Source organism: Tripterygium wilfordii, chromosome 8, assembly GCF_013401445.1.
Source record: "Tripterygium wilfordii isolate XIE 37 chromosome 8, ASM1340144v1, whole genome shotgun sequence".
In the NCBI taxonomy this organism is placed as follows: Eukaryota; Viridiplantae; Streptophyta; class Magnoliopsida; order Celastrales; family Celastraceae; genus Tripterygium; species Tripterygium wilfordii.
The window spans coordinates 11,310,299-11,328,859 of NC_052239.1; the positions used below are offsets into that span (position 1 = coordinate 11,310,299).

At 36.7% G+C, this 18,561-nt stretch overlaps 5 protein-coding genes across 7 annotated transcripts; 3 read left to right on the plus strand and 2 right to left on the minus strand.

Moving 5' to 3' along the window:
- Positions 1-817: 817 nt before the first annotated feature.
- LOC120003648 lies at positions 818-1,287 on the minus strand. The gene is made up of 2 exons (XM_038852663.1): positions 1,277-1,287; positions 818-1,232 (listed from the first exon to the last, which is right to left on the minus strand). Exons 1-2 carry the CDS (start codon positions 1,285-1,287, stop codon positions 818-820), a joined length of 426 nt encoding a protein of 141 aa, XP_038708591.1.
- Positions 1,288-2,501: 1,214 nt separating this feature from the next.
- LOC120003649 (transcription factor DUO1-like) lies at positions 2,502-4,137 on the plus strand. The gene is made up of 3 exons (XM_038852664.1): positions 2,502-2,689; positions 3,146-3,386; positions 3,622-4,137. Exons 1-3 carry the CDS (start codon positions 2,502-2,504, stop codon positions 4,135-4,137), a joined length of 945 nt encoding a protein of 314 aa, XP_038708592.1.
- A 12-nt stretch (positions 4,138-4,149) lies between these two features.
- On the minus strand, positions 4,150-6,063 carry LOC120003650. The gene is made up of 3 exons (XM_038852665.1): positions 5,399-6,063; positions 4,828-5,030; positions 4,150-4,226 (listed from the first exon to the last, which is right to left on the minus strand). Exons 1-3 carry the CDS (start codon positions 6,061-6,063, stop codon positions 4,150-4,152), a joined length of 945 nt encoding a protein of 314 aa, XP_038708593.1.
- Positions 6,064-8,088: 2,025 nt separating this feature from the next.
- Positions 8,089-13,312, plus strand: LOC120004324 (chaperone protein dnaJ A6-like). 3 transcript variants are annotated; one of them, XM_038853638.1, is made up of 8 exons: positions 8,089-8,537; positions 10,114-10,291; positions 10,895-11,066; positions 11,184-11,322; positions 11,808-11,941; positions 12,031-12,173; positions 12,323-12,521; positions 12,624-13,312. In XM_038853638.1, exons 2-8 carry the CDS (start codon positions 10,142-10,144, stop codon positions 12,968-12,970), a joined length of 1,284 nt encoding a protein of 427 aa, XP_038709566.1. In that variant the 5' UTR covers positions 8,089-8,537; positions 10,114-10,141; the 3' UTR covers positions 12,971-13,312. The 3 variants fall into 3 exon arrangements, with proteins under 3 accessions (XP_038709566.1, XP_038709567.1, XP_038709565.1); XM_038853639.1 differs by having other exon boundaries at positions 10,125-10,291; XM_038853637.1 differs by having other exon boundaries at positions 8,090-8,537; positions 10,110-10,291.
- A 3,942-nt stretch (positions 13,313-17,254) lies between these two features.
- LOC120004325 (ethylene-responsive transcription factor ERF034-like) lies at positions 17,255-18,487 on the plus strand. The gene has a single exon (XM_038853640.1). The coding sequence runs from the start codon at positions 17,427-17,429 to the stop codon at positions 18,126-18,128; it is 702 nt and encodes a 233-aa protein (XP_038709568.1). The 5' UTR covers positions 17,255-17,426; the 3' UTR covers positions 18,129-18,487.
- Positions 18,488-18,561: the final 74 nt, after the last annotated feature.

Genomic DNA, 18,561 nt, shown 5'->3' on the forward strand with positions numbered 1-18,561 from the left:
CCAAAATCTAATGCCTTGTACCATGAATTGCCAAATATATGAGAGTGAAATCTATCAGACAATCTGGGATTTTCATATTCTATATTGTGGAACATGTGCTAATCCCAGATGACCAGTCCGTTGAATCTTATCTAGCTAAGCCAAGTTGAACTTAGAAGACATTCAATAGTTTAAAACTTGGGGGGATGAAACTGATATGTGACATGGTTTATACACAAATGGGGGCTTGCTCAACTAATCATGTGAGAATGTCACCCTCCACGATTTCTTACATTGGGCTTCAGCTCAGATCTCAACTAGTTCATGGGAGTTGCATGGTCTTCCATGTGATCCGAGATTATCGACTAATTGTCTAGTGAATAGCTAGGGGATTCCACGTTATACAAAATAAAAAAAAAAGAGTAAGGTAGAGGGATTACACATGTAGAGAGAATCGAGAAAATAAGTATTAACTTATATGTATTGTAATGGTAATTGTATTAATATTACATTATAATGTTTGATTTAATTTTAACTTTTTCTTTATTTTTAGTAGCATTTTGGTATTCAAACCTCCTTTTCGATAGATGCACCCCTGTTAGAGACCCCATTATAACGTTTCACTTTTATAGACATTTTTTTTTAAAAAAAAATTTCCTGTTTGAATGACAGACCAGGTCACTTCTTCCTTTGTTTATCAGTGGGGCCCATGTCTATTTGACATAGATTGATAAATGCAAATTCGAAATTATTTGACAAATAAAGTTCTCTAAAAATTATTTACTATAATAAAGTAAAACAATGATTTTATTGAATCACATTAATACATGTTACATCGCTAATCTTCTAACACAATAATTTCAAGAGGGAACCTAGAACAAGTATACTGCATGAACGCATCAAGTTGTTCCATGTAAGGCGTAGCCCATATAGGTGCACAATCATACCGAAAGTGTTTCCATTGATACATAATGGGAGGCATCGGGTAACCCTCTGTCAACGCAACCCGAACGTAATTATTATTATTTACGTGCCCAATAGCTATAGCAACATGTTGATATAGCGGTGGAGGAGTTGATCGAAGTGGCAAATATGTCAAGCTCTGTAACTGACTAAGAACGTGTAGTATGACATTATACCTCAAAGCAATCAAGAGACCCATGTCTGACATTGTCATCCAGTCCTCAACCGATGCTCCTCTATCTGTTGCAAAGAAGTTCAATGAGTTTTGAATATGATATGCTCGCTCTTCACTGCCAAATATTGCAACATATTGATCCCAAATATCCTTTCAGACCTTGAACTCATTTGTGTAGGAAGCGATGATGTATTATAGAGAGAGCAGCTACTGTGTCTCACTGGTTCCTGGCTATGGAGAAAATCATACTCAATGAATCCGTATGCAAACAAATTTTCTTGAGTCGATGTGCTTGACTTCAAGTTCGAGATAGGGCGTTCGTATGTATAATGTGTCTACTTGGTTCTTTATCTTGAATAATTGCCTTTTGTTTTGAGATGGGGCGTCCATATGAATAACTGTGTCTATTTTGTTCTTGATCATGAATAACTGTCTATTGCTTGGTATTCACCACCCTGTTCTTCGTAAATGATCCAAATTCATTTTTTCTCTGAAATTATAGCCGTTAAAATTTGAACGTTAAACACAGAGAGCCGTTGAAGATAGAGCCGAGAAAGCCAAAAAAAAAACCCCACTGTAATACGTTTGGATTTCAACCATTAACATCACTGCATGTGTTTTTGAACAAAAATGATTGAGTTTCGACTTTTAAGAAGCACAAAAATCGACAACAATACAATCTTGTTTTTGGTTTTGAAATAATGCAATTTTTTATTTAACAAGTGAGTTGACAACATTTTCAGTCGTAGGGTGATGTACCTACACCTTAGAGTAGGTTTTACATGCACCTTAGAGTAGGTTTATTTACAACCACCCTTTTTAATATTCACATTACCAATACTTAACATATATTATAAAATTTGTAATCACAATACTTTATCAAAACTTGGTATTCTAATTACGCGTGATGCGTAATAGGATTCATATTACAATTGCACTACATTGAAACCAAAACGGGGCGTAAAAATAATAATAGAACCAACAAAAATTCTACAACAGGAAATGAATTAATATCCCCTTTTTCTTAACAAAATCAAATATGCATAATTTTAAATATTTCTTACAAAAAAAAAAAGAAAATAATATGTACTCTATATACATCTTTTTTTAGGAAGGGCATACATGTCATTTAACAACCATTTTGAACTTGAGAAAAAACTGGGAATATGGGCTTTATTAGAGGAGGGTAGTTGGGGAGAAACCGCCTTAACCGCCACCTCTTTCAAAGACACGAACAGAGGAAGAAACAGAGAAAATAAAACCCAAAATCTCAAAAAAAAAAAAAAAAGACGCAGTGAAGAAGATTTGCAACGAATCTGAAACGTAGACCAGTGAGTCTCTTTCGATCACTTCCAACGGATCTCTTTTTGGGTTTTGGAGGAAAATGGAGGCGAAGAAAGAAGAGATAAGGAAAGGGCCATGGAAAGCAGAGGAAGATGAAGTGCTTATCAATCATGTCAAGAAACATGGACCCAGAGACTGGAGCTCCATTCGATCCAAAGGCCTTCTGCATCGGACCGGAAAGTCCTGTCGCCTTCGTTGGGTCAATAAGCTTCGACCGAACTTGAAGAAGTACTACACCTTTCCTATGATAATTATTTCGAAGATTCTTTTCACCATGTTTTATCGAACGGTATTCTATGTGTAGTTATGATATTGGGATGCAGTCTAACTGTTTGTTTGTTTGCTTGTGCCACACTTTCTTATGCTTTTTTTTTTTATGTATTTGAAGAAAGTGTTGGTGATGGGTTGCTTGTCAAAAACTGTGTTTCTACTTCTCCATTTTTGGGCGAAAAAATAAATTTTTAGTGAGTTCAAATTTCACTGGAGGAGAGAGTGGCGATAACGGTTGATATCAAGTAAAAATATATTCATGCACATTTTGATCTATGAAGAAGTTCTTGCTGATGGGTTCCTGTGCAAAATAGTACTGTTTGATTCTGCTTTTTTTGCTTATTCTTTTCAATGATTTTCACCATGATGAATTGTTCAAATGATATGTGTTTTTCTGCTGCTTTCTTTGGTTAGTGGTTGCAAATTTTCAATGGAGGAAGAGAGGGTGGTAATAGAGTTGCAGGCGCAATTTGGCAACAAATGGGCGAAAATAGCGACGTATTTGCCAGGGAGAACTGACAATGATGTGAAAAATTTCTGGAGTAGCAGGCAGAAGAGACTGGCTAGGATTCTTCATTCAGCAGCACCCTCCAGTTCCAAGTCACAGAAGGTCAAGAGGGACGTTCCAGCCTTCCACTATGTTCACTCCGTGGAGGTAAGTAGACCGAATCACCATCATACGCTGTTATTCTCATGTAAATTTTGAATTTTCAAATGGAAATTGAGAAATTTAGATTTGGGCATAAATTTTTGGACGACATCTTAATATTAGCTTGTGGGATTTTGTGATTGATATCAACAATATGGTTCAATATAATACTAGCAGTCTTCTTCTGGCCATGAATCACTATAGTGTATTCATTATTTTCTTTTCCTGTGGAAATTTTAAGGCCCCAACATTCAGTTCTTCTTTGGAGGAAGAATCATCGTCGAAGGTTCATTCGTGTTCATCATCCTACACAGAAAACCCAGAAGCTGTCAGGATAATGACATTGCCAGACATGGACAGGCCGGACTTCTTTAGTTTCGACATGAACCATTTCCAGCTTGAGCTTGATCATACTGAGAAAGACATGTTCATTGAGTCACAGCCACAAGTCTCCTTTCCTCAGATTCCAGAACCTCAATCAGGCCTCATATTCTCACCGGAAAGTCAAGAGCTCTTGTCCAGGCTCCAGGATCCTTATTTTCTCGACATGTTTGGACAGGCACGGGCTCCTGAACTTGGCAATGGATCACAACTTTCTATCGGACCACCTTTCTATGACCCTGTAGTAAGCTGTACAAGTGCTGCTGCAATGGATGGAAGCAGCAACAACCCTGCAACCCCATTTTCCTTCTTTGATGACTTCCCTGACAACGTTTTTGATCAGATTGAGAAGCTTCCCAGTCCATCAGACTGGTGACTCTATGGTGCTTCAGAGGCTGTTTCTTTTGCTTCGAAGAAAAAGAAGCAAGAGTCTTGTTAACCTGTAGTTCCCAGTGCTAATATTCTCTGCAGTAAGATACTGTTTAACTTGTAACACCTACCTCCTTTACACCCCATATGTCGAGATTTCTAACAAAATTCCGGCAGAGTCCTTTGTATTTTGGATAACCCACCTGCAAACTATTACATAACTTTAAGACCCTTGTTCAGTAAAACTAAACCTATAATATACATTTCCTATTGGCTTCTTGTGGGCAACCTCGTAAGCGAAAGCGGTGTTTGCTTGGCTTTCAAAGGGGATAACGAGATTTTGGTTCCCCCTCACTTGAAGGATATTGAGCCTAATATATATATATATATATATATATAATTGCATTGAATCTACCACAAAATGAGATATAGTACATATATATAGAGATCGAGGGAATCTAAAACAAGCCAACAACGTCCCTCAGTCGAGATGGTTAAGACGTATACTCGACTTAGTGGTATTCAAATTCGAACCCTCACCGCTTACTTTAAAAAAAAAAAAGAGAAGGAAAATCGTAAATCAAGCCATTTATTATTAGGTAATAGACTGCATGGCTTAATTTGAGATAATAATAAAAGATGAGAATGGCATATACATATCTAGCTAGGTTTCGTTGGAAGAATGAGCACTACCTACTTCTTTTAGCAATATCATATGGTTTGCACCACATAGGCCTACCATTCACCATGAACTTGACTTGTTTTGCATCACTCAACACTAATCTTGGTGTAATGGAAGTGTTGAACAAAACCTTGGCAAACACAGGTTGATTTGGTCTCTCATACTCCTTCCCCTCTGGCATATGCACATGAACTTTATCCACACATGCTCCATATCTCCTGCATAATCCCATACTCATACCGCCATTAATATATTCAAACTAAGTGCATCAACATAATCATGTAACCAAAACATTAATATATCAAAGGGAGATCTAATTTCATTACAACAAGAAAGTATCATTGAGCAAATTTGTATGACCATATAGATAAATTAAGACAATCTATTTATCAAGAAGTTAGACATGGTATAAATAGTGATTAGTTATGCATATATATATATATATATATATATATATATATGAGGAATTCTCCTATAAGTATATATATATACATATATATATACACATATATATATGTGTGTGTGTATATATATATATATGTATGTATGTAATGTACTAGCATGGTGTTCAAGTACTTGTACTTACATAGTGAAAAAGCATGAAATCTGCATTTCATTGAGAGGATATCCCTGAGAGAAGGTCAAGAACAAGCATCTGTTTTCCTCCGGCGAATAATTCTCTCTAGGATTCCATGCCCTCGCGCCGGGGTTGATTGTGGTGGAGGAGGATTTCTTTTCACTTTCCTTCTGATCAGTATTATTTCCAGGGTAAGACCCTAAAATCCCACTCCCACCAAGCTTTGGGTGGTTTACAGGGACAATTTCTTTTTTGCATATCCCATGATGTCTCAAAACATCCTCAAAAACATTGGTACACACACGATTGAATGTCTCACCAACTTCTCTAGCGATCCTATTCTTCTGTAACAATATGTTATTGAGATAGAAAACCACCCTGAATAGGTCTAGAAACACAGGCATGAGATGTTGCAAGATTGGTGAATCCTCAATGTGGAGTGAATTGAGAAATATATTGGCCTCGTTTGAGACCTTAAAGACACAATCGTCTGCTTGACAAGATAATTTGTGTATAATCCCTTGAAAACCAAGATTTTCAAGCCAAATCCACAAAGCCATAGCCTTCATGGATCCATCCAATTTGACCCCAATTCTTAGCATTCGAAGAAACAGAACCCTCTTGACCTCATTTCGAGAAAATATGCTAAAGTACTTGTTGCTAATAGAGTCCATTGTTGAGAGATCGATATGCATGAGAACAACAAGTCCGGTGGACTGTACTTTCGGTGAGTTCCCTTGTCACAAAAAAGAAGAAGATAACAACAAGTAGTAGAAAACAATGTGTTGTTTGTGTGTTTTGGTGAGGAACAAAGGAAGAGAAATTGTGAGAGAGATAATTGAAACTTCAGGGGGGCTTCAAAAGGTATGCGTTAATTTGGTAAGGGGGGATTACAGTGAAGGTACAACGGTTAGGGTTTTCTTTGGTAACTGTATTACATGCAGTCCAATCAGGTATTGCCACGTCATTTGAATAGTAAATAATATAGTATTATGCCACTTTTTGGGCAAAATATGAATCCTCTTGATATTGTTATATTCGGAAAGTGTTCTTTGGGTATGAAATTTCAAGCCCAGTTTGATTTCTCCCTCTTTGGCATGGGTTTTCTATTATATATTTTCTTTATCAGTTGTAGATTTTTGATAGACAATATCAACATTAATCCACCTTGAACTACAAAAAAATTCATAATTTGTACCAAAATTTAATTAGTTACTAATGATATCCTAATGAGAATCACGAGTAGCTCAGACGACACTCATGTGTATGGTATCTCATAGAGATCTCGAGTTCGAACCTCCCCTTCTCGTGTAAGGATTTGGGAGCTCCGCAATTCCCTAGAGTATACAATTCATATCCAATAGTGAAGAAAAAGTCATACAAATTTTAAAATAAAAAAATAAAAATGTAATGTGATGTGGCACAACTCTCAAGTCATTGGATTTCAATTGTAGACTCTACAATTTGAAATTAATTACAGAGCCCCCTAATTCGTAAATATTAAATTTGCTGCTGAGAATAACATAAGATATTTATTCAAATCAACAAACGAATTTTCTGAAAGCTTATGATCCAAAACTTCATTTAGAATGTGACGGGATATATGAAATACAAGAATACTATATCCAATAAATTATTGGATCACATAAAATGTTAAGTCTTTGTTAAGATACTCCATGAATGAACATATAATTAATAGTCTGGGTCTATTTCAAGACTAAGAGTGTGTTTAGATTAAAAGATAATTAATTTTTTAATATTTAATATTTTAGCGCTTTTGATATTAGAACAGATAATTTGATGCATGTAATTTTGGATAGATAATGGGTCTGTTTGGCAAATCATTAGGCAGGTGTTTAAGGCACCTCATTGAGGTGGAAGCCGCCTTGTCAGTTTGTTTGTTGTTTGGCGAAGTGGCGTATTGTCATCCCATCGTATATAACTTCGGCCTTTGGTGGTTGCTTTGGCCAGTGAAGGGGCGGAACAAATAGAGCTTGGGTTGGACAATCTTTATGTGGTGGGAGGAGTACGACGGCGTGGCCTGCAGTTGTCGGATCAAATATCTTTTCTCAAGATGTACGCACCACTTTGAGGCTTGATTCTGGCGAAATGAACTATTTTTGTTGGCGATTGATGGTCGAAAATGATTTATAGAGATTGAAAACTTCTATTTGATAGGTCATTGGCCCCAGTCAGTGATCGAATGACGGAGAAAGGTGATGGTTGGTAGTAGAAAAAGAGGGTCCGGGTGAAAAAAAAATTATGTACTTTATTTTGTAATTTATAAAACATTATGAGTAATTTTGTAATTTATTAAGTACATTTTATAATTTTATTATTTTAACATCCTAAATTTTTTTTTGGGATCTTTTTATCCACAAGGACAAAATTAAAAATTGTATTCCAATAATAAATAACAACTTAAAAAAAACTTTTAAAAAAATGATAAAAGCTATTAACTTACCAAAATATCATCCTTTCTTCCTTTTCCTTATGCCATCATATCGGAAGTTGGTCGTCTAATCATCATTTTCGACGATCTAACTATTGAAATGAAGCTTTAAGTCAGCCAGATCTTATGTCATCATATCGAAAGTTGATCGTCTAACCATCATTTTTTACGAAGGAACTAATAAAATAAAGCTCTAAGTCACCCCATGAAAGCCTGGTTATACATAATTGGATTGGAGACACAAATACAGATACAAATGCAAATGTGGTAAGCCTGAGCCGTCAACTACGACCGCTGCAAGCTTCCTACGAAAAGCATTGTAAGATTCAAATAACTTTCTTGCACCGTCCGTTCTGCCAAACGGAGGAACCAGATCTTCTCTGACCTCAGCCCTATTTGCATCTTAGAGATGCGTCCCCTTGTCACGTAAAACCTAAAATCCCTTCTTCCGTCGTGGACCAATAAAATGCCAAAGGACTATGAAGTCATTGACATTCTCGGCGGTTCCTTCGTCCCTTGGAAATCACCATGTTTGGCTATTTCCACTCTCTCGGGGTGGCCATAGGAAAAAGAGATACCCTTTATATAAAGCAAGCGGTGAAACTCTGCGCGGAGAAGACAGACATTCGCACCGTCTATCAAGCCTTCCTCTCCAAACCTCTGTCAGATCTCCTCTTCGCGTGGACGTCCTTTGAGGTACTGCTCTCTTTATGCCTTGTGAGGCAGTCGATCAAACTTTTATTGTATAGATGTGTTTGTAGAAGTTACAATTTTTTCCAATGTTTAGTGGATTATGATCCGTAATGGTTCGATAGTTTTGAATTTATAGCCCGTCATCTGGGATTATTGTTTGCACTCAGTGAATTCGACCTTTCTTTTGTCCTGTGGGTTAAAGTTGTAGTCTTTTGTTTTAGGGTTTGCCTCAGTTTAGCGATTCAGGACGTGCCGAGGGAAGCGTTGATTGATGAGACTTGAGATTTTCAGGATTTTCCCCTTTAATTTTTATCTATTGGTTTGTAGTGCGCTAATTAAAAAATTACCCGTTGGCCGTTGATGATAGAGTTCAAACCCTCTGTAAAAAAAAAGCTGGGCAAAGGCTTTGATGGTGGATTTGCTTTCGGGTTTATACTGTTCACTGCAATTTTCTGCAAGTAGTTTCGTTGTTTTTTTTGGTTTTGTGATCGTGTGCCAGATCAACATCTAGTTTTGCCTTCCTTCAAGTATGATGCAATGGACACTCTGATTTAGTTTGGTGGCTCTTAGGTAGCCCCAGTTAGCAGTACACAGCTGAAAAAAAGAGAGAAAAGAATCTGGAAACCCTAGACATTTCTTCACACAGTGCATAGTGATGTGCTGTATTTTTTTCTCACGATAAATAGGTGAAAATTTATCTGTCAGTTTGAAGAGTTTTGTGCCTTCGTGACAACTTGGAGTATTTTTTTTCTTTGGGTGTGTAGAACTGGTGTTTTGGGTGCTTTTTTTTTCCGCAGAACACTTGACTGCTGCCACAGCAACAAGGATTATAGTCTCATTGGAGGGAAGTTAGCAAAGGACCTTTTTGTGGTCTGTTAATCCGAAGCCAGTTGGAACTCTATTGACAGGAAGACATTGCATTCCTGAAAAAAGAAAGTACTAGCTGACACTTGATAAAGTGTCTCATAGCTCCCACTGCCACTACAGTGTTTGGGAAGGCATATGTAAGCAACCTGTATTGCTGACATCTTAGATTCTGGCAGTGACTATTTGTTGTGAAGAAGAGATTCTAATTCTAAGCAGAAGTATGCCACATAAAATTTAGACAGAAAAACCAAATAGAGTAAAAAGTCTTAGTTTAGACATCTAAGTGTATCAGTATTTAACTAACATGTCATAGGTGTTTTTTCCTCTCTCCCACATTTTCCTTTTGTTAAGAAGTGTTAAACAAGCAAGATTTTATTTATAGGTTGTTGACTTGAGGTCACGAGTAAAAAATATGCAAGACAATTTTTTATCTTTTTTTGAGGTTATAATGTCGCTGAAATCCATCTAGGCTTCCATTAGACAAGAGATTGTAGCCCTGAGTTTAAGTTTGTCCTGCTTGCATGTTGTTTTTCTGAATTCTTTTGCCTTCAGAATTTGTGGGCATGTGTTTATCATCTTATTGCCTCCAAATGTACTGCTGCTTATTTTCACAGCTATTTAAACATTATAGATTTGTATATTGAATGCAACATGGTTCATTTTGGCATTTCGAGGTTGTTGGAGTTGTTTTCTAATTCTATTGCTCAGTTAGGGTCAATTCAGTGCATCAGCCATCAAGCATGTTTGGTCGGGCCCCGAAGAGGAGTGATAACTCCAAGTACTATGTTGTTCTTGGTGTCTCTAAAAGCGCAAGCCAAGATGAACTGAAGAAGGCATATAAAAAAGCTGCCATAAAGAATCATCCCGACAAAGGTGGAGATCCTGAGAAGGTCGACTCTCAGTCTCTTCAATTTACAGTTTTGTTATGTCTTTTTGAGTTATATAGTACTACTCCCTTGCTAAATTCCATTTGATAATCTAATCACTAGGAGCACTAACTTTTGGTCTTAAGCACTTGAACAGGTTGAAGTTCAGGTACACAAAAGGCACGGCAGTTGATTTTGCCATAGTGGTTAAATTGATAGGTGGTGTTGTGTTCATTTTGTGAGAATCCTGACTTGATTATTTCAGAGCTATTTATTTTAAAAATGGATTTAAATGAAACAGTTGTTTCAGTTTCTGAATCTTGACTATTTGACATCTTTTTCTGAAGTATGGGTAATAGATTGGAGGTCTGAAGTGTGTGTTTGATGCCAGAATATCTAAAAGAAATACATAAATAATTTTTTTTCGTGGGTATATTGTATAAATAGTCAGGGATGATAATTGATTAATGTTTTCTTCACATTCCTACCTTGTTCTATTTTTGAACTGCTGGAAAAATTGTTGCACAGTTAAAATCAAAAGATTTTTGTGTTCTGTCGAACTTGTGTTTCTGGAAGGGTCATTCACTTTGTTTTTTGACAAATTTTTTTTTTGTTTTTTTGTATCAGTTCAAGGAGTTGGCTCATGCGTATGAAGTTCTGAGTGATCCCGAGAAACGGGAAATCTATGACCAGTATGGTGAAGATGCTCTTAAAGAAGGCATGGGTGGAGGTGGTGGTGGTGGCATGCATAACCCATTTGACATCTTTGATACATTTTTCAGCGGAGGATCTTTTGGTGGTGAGAAAATTGTTGCTGAACTTAAGAGGGTTTTTCACTTCACACACACACACTCTCTCCCCCCCTGTGTTTTTGTCTTTTGATAAGCGGTTACAAACATTTCTGTTTCTGTGGCAGGCGGCAGCTCAAGAGGAAGAAGGCAGAAACAAGGTGAAGACATGGTGCATACTTTGAAGGTTTCCTTGGAGGAATTGTACAATGGGTCCACTAAGAAATTTTCTCTTTCTAGAAATATTCTGTGCTTCAAATGTAAAGGGTATGTTTTCTCTGTTCTAATGGTATTATTCCATGTTATTATTTTACAGTAGTTAATGATTCTTGTTATCTAAGTTTGAGTTTATACTTTATAGTGTGTGCGGCCCTCGCTTGTGTTCATTTCCTTGTGCAAAATACTGAACATGGACAGTATCATCTTGTATCTATGCCATTGCTATGATATGTACTTAATTATATTCGATGTTTACCTGTAAATCTTGTCTTTGATTTATCTTATCCCTCTGCTCCTCTGTTCTATTATTGAAAGGGTTTGAAAGTGACAGGGCTTTTCCTGACAATTTTATGCAAATAATCTGAAGCTAAGTGTGTGAGAGGGAGCCAAAATGACGAGTGATTTTTTTATTTAGCATTTGGATTCAACTGTAGGGTTTTATATAGCCCCAGTGGGCAAGTTGCATTTCCTTTTTGAACCAAGAACTGAAATTGAGAAGCATACATGTTTTGCCTTATGTTTTGAAATATCAGGAAAGGTTCAAAGAGTGGAGCTTCTGGGACTTGTTTTGGATGCCAAGGCACTGGTATGAAAGTTACAATGCGACAAATTGGGCTGGGCATGATTCAGCAGATGCAACATATTTGTCCTGAATGCAGAGGCTCTGGTACATGATAACTCTTGCTCAACCTACATTTCACTTTGGGATGTACATGTCGATCTTCTTGTCATTCTGTTATTTCACTATGACCGTAGGTGAGGTGATCAGTGATAGGGATAGATGTCCACAGTGCAGAGGGAAAAAGGTAACTCAGGAGAAGAAGGTGATGGAGGTGCATGTTGAAAAAGGAATGCAAAATGGACAGAAAATTGTGTTTGAGAGGCAAGCCGATGAAGCTGTAAGATATGTTTGATTTTTTCCTTTAACTGGTTACTGTTTGCCTTTTGTTTTGTAAATATTGGACATGTCTTGTGAATATTTTAGGAGTTTTTTTTTAAGCAAATACTTAACTAACATACTGCATTTACTTCCCATATGATATTGCAGCCTGATGTAATTACAGGAGACATTGTCTTTGTTCTGCAAGTGAAGGAACATCCAAAGTTTAAGCGGACATATGATGATCTTCGAGTAGCACATACCCTCAGCTTAACAGAGGCTCTCTGTGGTTTTCAGTTTCCCATAACTCATCTTGATGGTAGGCAGCTCCTAATCAAGTCAAACCCCGGAGAGATCATAAAACCTGGTAATGGCCAACGACACATGAATAAATTTCCTTTTACTCCATTTTCTTTTTTAAATGCTAGATGTTCTTTAGTTGTTCATTTGAATTACTACTTGAATGCAGGTCAAGCCAAAGCAATCAATGACGAGGGAATGCCTCAATACCAAAGGCCTTTCATTAAAGGGAAGCTTTATATTCTTTTCAATGTGGAGTTCCCAGGTTCAGGGCTTCTCAGCCCTGATCAGCGCCGAAAACTGGAGGCAATACTCCCCCAAAGGCCAAGCAAACAGCTGTCTGATATGGAGCTCGACGACTGCGAGGAGACCACCTTGCATGATGTCAGCTCTGAGGAGGTGAATAGGAAGAAGCAAAAGCAGCAGTTCCACCGGCAGCGTGAGGCATATGATGAAGAAGAAGATGATGATGATGATGAACAATCAATGCCTCGAGTGCAGTGTGCCCAGCAGTAAGCCGACCATAATTTTTATCCGGGCATCTGAACTGATGCCCAGGTGGGCTAAATGCTACGAGTGATGTTTGCGGCCTGCAGTTGTATCAGCAATTTCTTAGTTACCTTTATATAATATTATCATCGTGTAATCTGCTATTTTATCAGCTACTTGTGCTATTTATAGTTAATGAGTTTTCTAAGATCAAATATGAGGGGTGTGTGGAATTATATTACATCATTAGGATACCCTGAAATACAACTGGCAGGTATATTGTAACTTGGTTTTATAATTCTCTGATTAGTGGGGTACATTTTAAAAATCTTCATCCATGATTATAAGCACTAGATTGGTTCGATAATACCGACGAAGATGTGATCCAGTGATAAGAGTTGTAGGTTTATAACCTAGAAGTCAAATGTTTAATTCTTGAAAACATTCTTCATATATTATGTGAGAGTAAGGTCTGCGAATATATTATATATCCCCTACCTTGCCCACAGCGGGAGTTTTGAGTATGATACATGTATATACTTTACATGCAGGTTTACACAAAATTGGAGAGAATTTGGAGAGAATTGTTTGTGTGATCTTTTCAAGGGCTGATTTTTTTTCCCCCTTAAATGTCCCACAAAATCTTGTGACAAATTTGTGAGATGACCCAATTGATTAATCAGTAGTGGGTATTAATCAAGAACAGATATTTTATGTAATTCATCAAAGATTATGAAAAGCCCATGAATGTCTTTATTGATTAGACATTCCAAAATTATGGACATCAAAAAGGGTGGTTTAGATAAGATGATGTAGGTTAGTAGATTTACTTTCCACTTAAAAGATATGATTTGACATTTAAATTTACAAAAAAAAATAAAAAAAGAGAGTATATATTCTTAAAACACAATAGTCTACACATATTCTTAGTAACCCTCTTCTACCACTAATTGCTTTTTGTTGGTAAGCATAGAGACTCCAACCTATATTTTTGACATGACAAAGTCTTACAAGTGTAGGCCCGTTACCCAAATAAAAATTACAAAAGAAAATAAAAGTGAAAAATTAGTGGGCACAATAAATCCTCTTAACAAATCAAAGATTTCATGAAAGAAAAAAGGCAATGAGGGAATGACAACTTCAATAAATATACATGATTTGGTTTGGTTAGATATTGTTGTGGCCCATAGTTAGGATTTGTTAATGCATGATAATGAACCTAATTGAATTTTAAGGATATAAATATTGGATTTGGCTTTCAAAAAGACCAAATAGATTACGTTATGTCCAATTTCCAAGAAGGATCCCATACAAGTTTGGACACAAGAGAGCTTCCTAATTTTTTGGTGTAAAGATAGGACAACTAGTAACCACCACAAGGACCCATGAGAGGTCACCAATTTATAAGGGCAAAAAATTTGGTCTCTTCAACTAAAATGGTAAGCAAGAGTACTTGTGTCATTAAGGGCATGCATGTGCATAGTTAATATATGGGTGGTCCATGTACTTGTATTTTTAGGGCTTGTACATAATTAGACTTAAGACCCTCTTTTCTTTTCACATTTGGCTCACTTGGCTCATCTTGTAAAAGCACTACATATTTGTTTAACCAATTTATCATTTGGGGTTTAAGTTGAAGCAAAGCCCAAATGACAACAAATGGTCATTGGCTAAGATAGTGAACTTGACCGCAGTAACTGCAAGAGGAAGGTTGTGAGTTCAAGTCATATGGGTGTTTCTATTATTGTAATTTACGAGATGGACTCTTACTCAGTCCAGCGTGTGCGAATGTCACCCTACATTATCTTTCCGTGCTAGGCCTTGGCCTAGGTATCAACTGGTCCATGAGGGTTGCAAGGTCTTCCATGTAGCCCGAATACATTATCTTTCCACACTAAGCCTTGGCTCAGGTCTCAATTGGCCAATGAGGGTTGCGAGGACTTCCATGTAGCCCGAATTTACCAATCAATTTTTCGGTGAATAGCTGGGTGGATTCCACATAACAAAAAAACCCAAATGACAAAAGGATTAAGTTATATCGACCATTTAGTAGGTAGTCAATTAGTCATAATATGTATTAATTGTTTATGTAATCAAGGTTAATTATTCTGCAAACACTATTACTCAGATAGTGTAATCAGATGGAAAATATTTATGTACAAATATAAATAATGACAACATTAAATGTCACACATTGTGCGTATATGTCAAGTCTTCAAGCAACTTGGTACAAATGTACTTAGTACTTATATGTACTAAGAGCTTTCATACTCTTCCACAAACGTCCAAATATTCATTCTAAGTACATTTGAAGCCCATATATGGATTTCAAACTAGTACTTAAAATTGTAGTTTCAGGTTTTCAAATTCCCAGTTCAAACATATTGAAGATATTATCTATTCTAATCCACGGGTCTATCTGCACATATTTGTTCTTCATGGATTGTTGTCATTGGTTTCTAGACCCAAAAACGTTTTTTCAATGGGATATGAGTTGAGTTTTGCTTATAAACCACTCGATTATGTTATCTTATATCGATATACAATTTTTAATCTTGACATCACGATCCAAAATTATTGTGTTTGTTCATTTATTCTACCATCTATATATATATATATTATTTGTATTCATACACTACATGAAATTGTGCCTACTACGTAGTACTTTTGTTGCATTATGTTCTCGAAAACTTGGGAAAACTTGACCACTTATAGAGGTTTTGGATAAGACCAGAAAAATAAAAATAAAAAATTATCTGGCAATAATAATGGGGACAAACTATTCTTTTACCAATTCAGAATGAATAAACTTCTCGAAAGAAACCAAACAAAACCTTATTTAGAATTGGAGACAAAAGGGGAAAAAAAAAAAAAAAAAAAAAAAGAGAGAGAGAATTTTTTTACATTCATGGGTGACTCTAATTGACTTAAAATTTAGGGCATGTTTGGCTTTTCCTAGTGGCCCATTAGTGCAGTACTGGCATGTGCACCTCCATGTGTTTCCGATTGTGATATTAGAGAATTTCCAAACTTTGTTCTGTATCCATCTTCTTTGCACTCCCATTGAAATTTCAAACAAAGAACAGTGCGAGTGCGAGTGATAAAGAAAACTTTGTGTTAACTTGCAGACAAAAATGATAACATGGTGATTGATGCAATGTTGAAGTTACTTGCAACAGTCCGCCCCTCTACAGTAATAACATTATCTCCGTTTTGAGACAATCTATATTGATCAGCACGGCTTTATCTTCCTAGGTTCAGCACCAGTTCATATTAGTTTAAACCCAAAAAAAAAAAACCACTTGTTATTAGTTTGGACTATTATATTCGATACCTCACATATTTTCCTTAGCAATGTGGACAGGAGACTTAGTCTCATCGTCATTCAGTAACTCGCCTAACACCACTAAACTTGACGTCATAGAGACTTGTGGCCTCTCGTCCACTCGAGTCAACTGCTATATTACTTCACTGATAATTTTAAGTTCACAGTTTTAGGTTCCATTTATTTCAAGGAAAAACAATTTGATAAAATGGGAAACGGTATCTATTGCATGAATAGGTTAATATTCTCTCCAAATAGCATTCGATCGAAGTTTCAAACTACAACACACCCTCTATATCACATGTTTTGAACCAAGGCTGTAGCTATGAGTTTATTTAGTTGTCTTTGTCTACTTGAGACAAGTATGGCACACCACATAAGATTCTATATGTGTGTGTGTAATGTTTCTATACATATTATTAAACCAATGTCAGTGTTTCATCAAGGCCAGATCACATCGAGAACATTATTGGGTTCAATTTGAAGTTGACGTACCAACAAAGGCTTTTAAGATTTATATGACTTGATTTGATTTATATATATATATATATATATATATATATAATGACTTGATTTTAATTTGTTGGTACTCATACACACTATGTTACTCCAAATCAAACATAGAAGAATTCTCACCTGCGTACAAACTTTACATATTTGTTTTTCAATCATAAATGCAGTGAGTCCACAGTAAATGTGTGATTCCTACTTTTATTGTGTTTTTTATTACAACCATTGGATTTTCAATGCATAAAGTTGATGCGCATAGGTTAGTGTACATGTGAGAATTCTTCATCAAACATATACACAAATATTGAAGCTAAAACATAAAATAATAATTAATTGTGGGGAATTTCATATTGGGGGCCCATAATAGGAGTTCATGTGAACTTCCTGGATTGCATAAGTCCAAGAAACAAAATGGGTGTAAAAAAAAATACCTTATAAATTAATTAAAATTAAAAAGAAAAAGAAAAGCATTTGTATTGCCACATGGTATACTATACAATTTAGCTGAACTGTATAGTATTATTCCCTTTTGTGTCATGGGCCCCATTTTTCTTTCATCTTTTTTCTTTAAAATTAAAAAAAAATACAGCTTGTAGAAGAATTTAAAAAGCCCAAAGGGCACTCCCATTCATCATCTGCTCCAACAATATGGAACAACAAATCAACATAGAGAGTGGTGCCCAACCAAATCTCCTCTCCTCCTCCTCCACCACCACCACATCTGCCTCCACCTCCTCCTCCTCTTCTGATTCCCATGAAAACAGGGGAGCAAATAAGAGAGGTCATCATGATCAAGACATTGAGAGTGGCAATGAAGGTAATAACAAGAAGAAGAAGGACAATAATGAGAAACATCCAACATTCAGAGGAGTCCGAATGCGGAGTTGGGGCAAATGGGTGTCCGAAATCCGAGAGCCTCGCAAGAAATCAAGAATATGGCTCGGAACATATCCAACGGCTGAAATGGCGGCTCGAGCCCACGACGTGGCCGCTCTAGCCATTAAAGGCCACTCGGCTTACCTCAACTTCCCCGAGCTGGCTCAAGAGCTTCCACGTCCCGCCACCAGCTCTCCCAAGGACATCCAAGCCGCCGCTGCTAAGGCTGCTGCGGGGGAGGCTGTCAAGAGTCGTGAAAATGAGACCAAAGCCGAGTTAAGCCGAGATACTACTTCGCAGGAATCTGCAAGCTCTCCTTCCGTTGATGGTGATGACGCATTGTTTGACCTTCCAGATCTATTCATCGACGGTTGTGATCGAGGCGATGGGTTGTGCTATTCGTCTGCTGCGTGGCAGTTGTGTGGAGCCGATTATGGGTTCCGGGTTGAGGAGCCCTTCTTGTGGGAATATTAATTGGATGCTCAATTACAGGCCGTCTGATTCTCCAACATATTTGATCACATGGAGGACGACCAAGATTGGAATCTGAATGCTTCATATATATATCATCATATCGCCAATTGCTTGGAGTAAATGGAGGAAGACAAACATTGAGATTTATTTCTTTGCTTGCTTGGTTGGTAACATGCATGGAAATGACAGAAAAGGGCTTGCAATATTACTTCAATGTGATATATTATTATACTCCCAATAATGTTACTCATCATACATATACATATACATATATATTTTGTATCATAAATTACTTTTTGTCCCTTTAATTTCTTTTGGTTCTTCCTTGCAATAGTGTGTCATTGTTTTTAGTTCGATTAACACTGGGAGCTATATCTTTGTGATCACGTGCTGAGTTTTGTCCCAACTTATTTTATTGTCAAGTGAGAAATTT

Coding starts and splice junctions, on each gene's coding strand:
- LOC120003649 (XM_038852664.1), top strand. CDS start 2,502: ATGGAGGCGAAGAAAGAAGAGATAAGGAAAGGGCCATGGAAAGCAGAG. Junction 2,690..3,145: donor CTTCGACCGAACTTGAAGAA/GTACTACACCTT, acceptor TTCTTTGGTTAG/TGGTTGCAAATTTTCAATGG. Junction 3,387..3,621: donor ACTATGTTCACTCCGTGGAG/GTAAGTAGACCG, acceptor GGAAATTTTAAG/GCCCCAACATTCAGTTCTTC.
- LOC120003650 (XM_038852665.1), bottom strand. CDS start 6,063: ATGGACTCTATTAGCAACAAGTACTTTAGCATATTTTCTCGAAATGAG. Junction 5,031..5,398: donor ATTTCATGCTTTTTCACTAT/GTAAGTACAAGT, acceptor GGGATTATGCAG/GAGATATGGAGCATGTGTGG. Junction 4,227..4,827: donor ATATGATATTGCTAAAAGAA/GTAGGTAGTGCT, acceptor ATCTTACTGCAG/AGAATATTAGCACTGGGAAC.
- LOC120004324 (XM_038853638.1), top strand. CDS start 10,142: ATGTTTGGTCGGGCCCCGAAGAGGAGTGATAACTCCAAGTACTATGTT. Junction 11,323..11,807: donor CTGTGCTTCAAATGTAAAGG/GTATGTTTTCTC, acceptor TTGAAATATCAG/GAAAGGTTCAAAGAGTGGAG. Junction 12,174..12,322: donor AGAGGCAAGCCGATGAAGCT/GTAAGATATGTT, acceptor ATGATATTGCAG/CCTGATGTAATTACAGGAGA.
- LOC120004325 (XM_038853640.1), top strand. CDS start 17,427: ATGGAACAACAAATCAACATAGAGAGTGGTGCCCAACCAAATCTCCTC.